Here is a 7,834-nt window from a genome sequence, read left to right on the forward strand (position 1 = left end):
GTATAGGAAGCCCTGAAAACGTTTTAGAAATTTTTGCAGTTCATCACACAAATATATTGGGTTGGCAACTAAGTTTCCACTGGTTTTTAAAATTTTAGAATCTATTTTTGAAACATTTTTTTTTTGCAGTTAATTTTTGTTTATTTTCAGATCATTAAAATGGAACGTCAAGTTAAGTAAAACAATCATTTTCGACACCTCCTCCTTTTTGCTTTTAATCAAGGTTCCAAGGCCGCAAAAGCTGCTTGCGACATTTGTGCTCTGTATGGAGAGAGTGCTATAGCTGAAAGAACCATTTGTGATTGGTATGCCAAGTTCAAAAATGGAAATTTTGACCTCAAACATGCACCTTGTTCTGGCTGTCCAGTTGAGTTCGATGAAGAGTGATTAAACCAACTATTGCACGAAAATTCTCATCAAAAGACAAGGAAACTGGCAGAGAAAATGGAATGCTCCCACACTGCTATAGAGAAGCATCTTCACTTGATGGGAAAGGTTCAGAAGTATGGAGCATAGGTTCCACATGCTTTAAGTGACAACAACAAAAATCAACGAGCCACAATCTCCACTGGTTTGCTTGCTCATCACCGCTCAACTCATGGATACAAGCAAGGATTTCTTTACCGAATCGTTACTGGTGATGAAAAATGGTGCCTGTATATCAATATGAAGCAGCGTAAGGAATGGCTTAGCTCTGGTTAACAAGCGACACCGCGCGTGAAATAAGGTCTTCATTTGTGTAAAACAATGTTGTGCGTATGGTGGGACTGGAAAGGGATTATCCATTATGAATTGCTTGAACTGAACCAAATGGTCAACGCGGAACTCTATGTTCAATAGATGGAACAACTCAACATGGCTATTCAAAAGAAAAGACCTAATTGGCAGCATGGAGTTCTTTCTGCTGCACGACAACGCCTGCCCTCATATCGCCAATATGACCAAGGAAGCCATTCAAACGCATGGCTGGGAAGTGCTGCCATACCCGCCGTACTCTCCTGATTTGGCACCAATGAATTTCCACCTCTTTCGATCTCTTTCAAATGCTATGCGCGGAGTTTCGTTCAATACTGATACAGAATTGAGAGCTTAGTTGGATCAATTTTTCGAGTCGAAATCGGGTGATTTCTACCAACAAGGTATTGAAAATCTTGTTGAATGTTGGGAAGAAGTTGTAAACAACAAGGGTGAATACATTATTAATTAATTAGTTGTTATATTTTATCAAACTTTTTAAACAATTTAAATTTTAAAAAATGGCAGGAACTTAGTTGCCAACTTAATAAAAAGCACTTGAAATTTAGAGTGAGTTTAAATTAAGGATTTTATGTAAAAACAGAAAAATAACAAAAAAGAAATTATTTACAATAATTTATTAAATATAAGGGATTTTGTATGAAAAAAGAATACAAAAGCATTACACACACACACATATATTACCAACAAGATCTAGTGATACCAGAAAGTTGGTTGTAATCAGCTAAATGTCGCCACATAATGCGACTTATACGCCACCGTCTGAGAACACCTCTTGGTCTGGAAGTCAAAACACAACGTTGACGAATCCTCACTATTGAACTGTTCCTTGGAAGAGCAGCTACTTCTTCATCAGCAACTTCCTGTGAATTTAGAAAGAAATCAAATAAAGAAAATATTTTATAGAAACACTTAAAAGATATCAGTGTAGTAATAATTTTCCAAGCCACTGATAATTTCTTTTGCTTCTACCTATATGCTTTATTTCTCTGTATGGATATGAAGTTTGCTTCCCAGCCACATAGCTTCAGGTTCAACCTCACTGTGCAGCACTTTGGACAAGTGTCCTCTACTAAAGCTCTGGGTCAATCAAAGCCTTCTGAATGGATTTGATAGACAAACTGAAAGAAGCTTGTCATATCATCATCATCATCATCGTCGTTGTTTAACATCCACTTTCCATGCTGGTATGGGTTGGAAGTTTGACTGAGGACTGGTAAGCCAGAAGGCTGCACCAGGCTTCAATCTGATCTGGCAAAGTTTCTACAGCTGGATGCCCTTCCTAACAACCACCCCAAGAGTGTAGTGGGTGCTTTTTACATGCCACTGGCATGAGGGCCAGTCAGGCAGTACTGGCATTGACCACACTTGAACGGTGCTTTTTACATGCTACTGTCATGGGACCAGTCAGCCAGCACTGGCACTGACCACACTTGAATGGTGCTTTTTATGTGCCACCAGCATGGGAGCCAGTCAGGCGACACTGGCAACGATCATGCTCAAAAGGTGCTTTTTATATGCCACTGGCACAGGACCAGTCAGACAGTACTGGCATCGACCACACTCAAATGGTGCTTTTTACATGCCACTGGCATGGGTGCCAATCAGGTGGTACTGTCATCAGCCATGACAATGACCTCACTTGACTCAACAGGTCTTCGCAAGCGCAGTTTATTTATATAAATATATACATGAGCATGTGTTTTCTTGACATAGTATCGTTTGTAAAAAAGCATGCCTTTAGGGAAATACCCCCTTACTTAGAAACAGGTAAGTGTTGGCAACGGGAAGGGCATCCAGCTTCAGAAAATCTGCTTCAACAAATGCCAGTTTGGAAAATTGGATTTTAAAATGTCTTAGGTGTTGTAATAAATATATCAATCCCACCCGCATCATCATCATCATTTTAAATGTTCACTTCTGGATTAAACAGAATTTGCTGAGGCAGATTTTCTACAACTTGATGTCCTTCCTGTCACCAACACTCAGCTGTTTCCAAGCAAGATAATACTTCCCCATGGCTAGATATGTTTTTCATGAAAGATTGGAAATGACTAACAAGACATGTATGATGGCAGCACTCATTTACAATTATCATGTGCTTCTTTCAGTTTCCATCTACTAAATCCATTCTCAAGGTTTTGGTTGGCCTGGGGTTATAGACGACAATGGCTCAAGGTGGTGTAGTGAGGTTGACTCCAAAACCATATGGTTGGGAAACAAGCTTCTACAATAGAATCACAGGTGTTAATATTTATAATATATAGAGTAAAATATAAATTTGCCATTCTAATGGGAAAAGCAGTTATAATTACAAAACATTATTACCATTAATTCAGTTTACCATCCAACTTAACAGAATCTGCAAAAATTCTTTTGCCTATTCTTATTTCAGGAAGCAAATTTATTTTATTTGTTCATTCTTTATCATATTAAAATACATCCAGAGAATTTAATTTCCCTTGTCTTTCTAGACCAAAGAGATGTTCATTCAGCAGTTGCAAGGTCTACCAGTAAAAATTGTCAAATTGTACAAATCTCTGATAAGAAGGCATGCCAGACTTTGAGCTGTCAAAGAATATCACTCTCAATGAAACTGTCTTTCCTTAATAAAACTGATTTCTGATAAAGATGTTCTCTTTACTTTAGAAGCAATGTCTTTAGCCTTGAAAAACACCTAGTAATTTTATCAAAGCATTGATCTACTGAAGAGAATATTGCAGTTATGGCTTCAAAATACACAATGTACCTCCCTCAATTCCAATTCATCTGGGAGTTTTACAAGTACTACCACTTCTGTTCTGATATGAAATGATGACTGCTTTCTGCACAATGTCATCATAGAGGTTGCCAAATATATCTTCATTCTGTAAATCATACTTTTTAGATTTGAGCTTGTTATCTAAGTATATCATGTAATCAGCATCCATTTGTAACTTCACAATAAGTCACTTCAATAAGTTTGAATAATTATCAAAAATTTGTTGAATACAAGGAACATGCAGTGTCCATCAAGTTGTGCTCGAAGTTAAGATACTACCAGGTGTCAATCTATTCTCAGATTTTTTTTAGATGCCTTCATGCTCAGATTTGAAGATTTTATGATTAACCAAGAAATTCGACAACCCAGTGAACACAAACATATAAGAAAAAATTGACAAAAAATTTGTGCCTACCTCTCTCAACTGTTATAGAATAAAAATCAGTATATCATGGTTCAAGTATTATCTGTACTAGCTTTGTTAGGCTATCTTTCCCTTCCAATCCCACTAGGTTATTCAAGTTAAATGATTCCTCAACATTCCTACAGGACTTCCTTATTGGCAAAATTTTCATTATGCATTAATGATTTGCTTGCAAAAATTTTCTTATAGTTTTAACCAGCAGAAATTAGTAGTGTAAAAAACCCATATCACTCAATCATTTGAAAATAATGTTTATATACAACTAATGATATCAATTTCAAATAAAGAAGAAAATCAATACTCCTTATAAAAGACGGAGCTAAAGGCAGAAAATAATTGGATAAATATTCAAATTTTGTGTTTGTTCTTTTTACCTTATTAATCAGCCATACCTTGATCATGAATTGTTCAGATGAAGGCTCTTATAAATAATTACACTTGAAAAATGTCTATCCCCTATTTACTTCTGCTAATGCATTCGTATCAACTGATTCCTTTATATTCATACCTTTTCAAAAGTATAACTGCTATGAGATAAATTTCATTGTTTATATAATTGAAACTTGCATTGTTTTATTTCTAAAAGATAAATTAAGTTCATCATCACGTTCAAGTCTGTTTTCTATCCACGTTGTTTTGAATTAATTATGCATTATCTACTAGCTTCAAGATTTTGATTATGTAATACTTATTTTCAAAATGACATTGTGTGACAGGTTGGATCTGGCTGTTTTGAACATAAAACAGGTAGAATATTTTGGGCCAGATATAATCGGTTTAAATTCTAGAGGGTTAAGCTTTTATGGCTTACAAATGTGCTTCTCATAGCACATGTACTTTCGTTGAATCATCTTGTCACCTATATTGTGACTTTTGCCAGGCCAAGAACTAAATTATCAAATCCTTTCTCATCAAAACATCAATCCTCTGAAATTTCCTCTTTGCTTACGTTTTCCTTCCTCGAGATTAAACTATTAAAAAAAATCCATTCCATGTTAGCCATAATAATACATTTGTAGTAAAAGTAGTTTTAGTTTTTTAAAAAATAAACATCAAAAGAGCAACAGGACAAAGAAACTGGCAGATTATAAACTAAAGCTTTATACTATGAGTACATAAAGTAATATCTTATACCAATGAGTCTATTGTAAGGCTTTCACCCCCAGATGCACATGTTTGTTCAAAATATTTTTCAAATATGTCTTCTATGGTAGCTGAAATAATTCCTGGAGTAAGTGACTTTTCTATCCCTTTTCTTAAAACTGACCACATAAACACGATGTTTTTGTGCACAAGACATTAGTGTACCTTAAATTTTGAAACTAACATAAATTTCATAATGTGCAAGCATTTACAAAATACATAAGTACATGTTGTACTAACTTAGCCTAAGATTTAACTATCTTAAATATTACATTCAATAAAGGCATAGAAACTGAGAAGTTAAGGTACTGTGTCCTTGTCTTGAGTTCAAACATTGGTGTATTTTACGATGTCTTTAGATGAGATATATTAGTGAGATTGGCTTAATCAGTCTAGCAACAAGGTTCCATTTACTTTCTTCATGGTAGAGTAGATTAGTAAATTCTGCATTAACAATACACTAATAGCAAACTAAGACGAACACACATAAATGAGTAATCTTTTAAAAATGAAATACTGTATATACTTACCCTTAACTCTTTAGGTAGTATTGTATTTTTACGTATGGCATTGATTCTTAAACGCTCTGTATACTGTTCTTTGATTGTCTGTCTTTTTTTATAATCCTTTAACATTTGCCAATTTGCAAATCTAAATCGAACAGGTTGTGAAAATAATGGCTTCTCTGTTGCTGTCAAAACAGGCATGGTCAACCTTGAAGAAAGCTAGAGAGTAAATAAATTCTTTAAGTTTACTAATAACAAAGAAAACAATACAAAAATGTAAAGTAAAAACACCAAAGTATTACCAACTTATAATGAAGAGATGAAATATATGGCAGGAATTTGTAGTGGTTTCTAAACTACAATAGTTCAGTTTCACCTTCGGCTATTTTTGGAGTTCTTTTTTCCCTTGATCATTTCTAATGTTGAGAATGATAAAGGAGTGTCTGTGTAACTCAGGTGGAATAAATACAAGTCTGACACAAGATCAACTCCTCTAATGCCCCCTCTCCTCTCAAAAGATCTTTGTCTTGCAAGTTACTTAGTGACCCTGCCAGCATTGGTGTCATGCAAAAAGCATCCAGTACACACTGTAAAGTGGTTGGCATTTGGAAGGGCACCAGCTGTAAAAACCATGTCAAAACTGACCTCGCCTGTGCTTGTGCCATGTAAAAAGCACTCTGTCCACTTTGCTAGATGGTTGGTATTAAGAAGGGCATCCAGCTGTAAAAACCATGCCAAATCAGACAGAAGTCTGGAGCAGCCACTGTCAAACCGTTTGACTCATGCCAGCATGGAAGGCAGGTGTTAAACGATGATAATATGTTTGACACACTGGTTTATAATCAGTAATTATGTTGATACACACATTTCAAAATTAAATACACTATAGTTTTTGAAAGATATATTTCTAGAAAAAAAATGTTACTTGATGCATTTAAATATTGGGTCATCCCATAAATAATGTGGTTCTTTCAACTGCATGAACTAAAAACTGGAGGGAGGGGCAGGATAAACTACCTGCATCAACTTGCCATAAAAGCAGGTAGTAATTTTACCTTTTACTTATTCTTAGTGCAAGTTTCTTGTTGTGTGAATGTTTTGCCAGTGCTTCCTGTGTCATTTATTGGATTGTTATATTGGTGCAGTGAGTTGAGGTTGTTTTTGGTTCCCCCTGCGGGGGAATTATTGTTGAACCGTGCAGCTTTGAGCTAATTCTGTGGGGCGTAAGCCCAAATTTTTCTGTGTTTGGCGTTTTGCTGTAAATTGCATTCTATTTAACAAAAAAGAAAAAAAAAAAAACATGGAGTTACCATAGAGTTCAATGGACTCACCAAATAATTTAATTATTGATATGCCTGTTTTTGTAACATGTGAAGATGAAAAAACACTGGCGGTGTCGCCAAAAAAGTTAAACTTTGCCGAGGCAGCAGGAAAGGAGGGGACAAATTAATACAGAGATGAATAATTTTAAAAAGTTTATGTCTATGTTCAAAAAGGAGGGGATGGAAAAACAAGTAGCCCCTCCAACAGAAACAATAGAGCAAGTTAATAAGGAAAGAATAATCTACAAAACTTACAACATCGAGAAGAAAAGAACTGATAAAACAGAAGAAAAATTTATTGAAAAAGGCCTAAAGCCCATATGGTCGGATATAACTTACATGACAAGAGGAAAACGTTTTGGAACGTTCGAAGTGAGGTTCACATCAGAGGAGGTGGTTCTTCTTCCCATATATATGGGAAGAAGAACATTGAAAATAGAAATTACAAATATTCCTCCAGAAGTAGATGCTGCCTGGCTAGTGGCAGCCATAATAATGAACCAGGAAGAAGAAATCACCATTCTGCAGGCCACAGTGGTGGAGGAAGTGAATTGGAAGAGAGAATGCTTGAACATGTAGATTCAGGCAGAGGTCCCTACCTTCTGGCAAATGTATACGCGAATTGGCAGCAGAACGGGTTTATTCCCAGATCTGTGTGCTGGGGAGTGGTGACACTTGTCAGAAAGGACCTGGACAAGGGGGATTCTGTTGATAATTTTTGGCCCATCACTCTGCTAAACGCAGAGTTGAAGATTTTGGCCAAAGTGTTATCGAAAAGATTGGTGGGTGTGACAGATGGTCTGATTGGGGAGGCACAGACATATGCCGTTCCCGGCAGAACCATCCAAGATAACCTCCATCTTATAAAGTACACTTTAGAGGGGCTTAATAGTGATTCTGGCAAGGGTGGGGCACTAGTCCA

At 36.1% G+C, this 7,834-nt stretch overlaps 1 protein-coding gene across 1 annotated transcript in view; it reads right to left on the reverse strand.

The window, feature by feature from the left end:
* Nucleotides 1-1,358: 1,358 nt before the first annotated feature.
* LOC106878291 (28S ribosomal protein S14, mitochondrial) overlaps nucleotides 1,359-7,834 on the reverse strand; it is a 16,593-nt gene continuing 10,117 nt past the window's right edge. Inside the window, exons 2-3 of the mRNA XM_014927473.2 lie at nucleotides 5,615-5,809; nucleotides 1,359-1,619 (exon numbers count right to left, since the gene is read on the reverse strand). Coding sequence (XP_014782959.1) covers nucleotides 1,437-1,619; nucleotides 5,615-5,809 — 378 coding nt within the window. The 3' untranslated portion in view covers nucleotides 1,359-1,436. The remainder of the gene's footprint in view (nucleotides 1,620-5,614; nucleotides 5,810-7,834) is intronic.

The sequence above is a fragment of the Octopus bimaculoides genome, chromosome 3 (genome assembly GCF_001194135.2).
Source record: "Octopus bimaculoides isolate UCB-OBI-ISO-001 chromosome 3, ASM119413v2, whole genome shotgun sequence".
Taxonomy (NCBI): domain Eukaryota; kingdom Metazoa; phylum Mollusca; class Cephalopoda; order Octopoda; family Octopodidae; genus Octopus; species Octopus bimaculoides.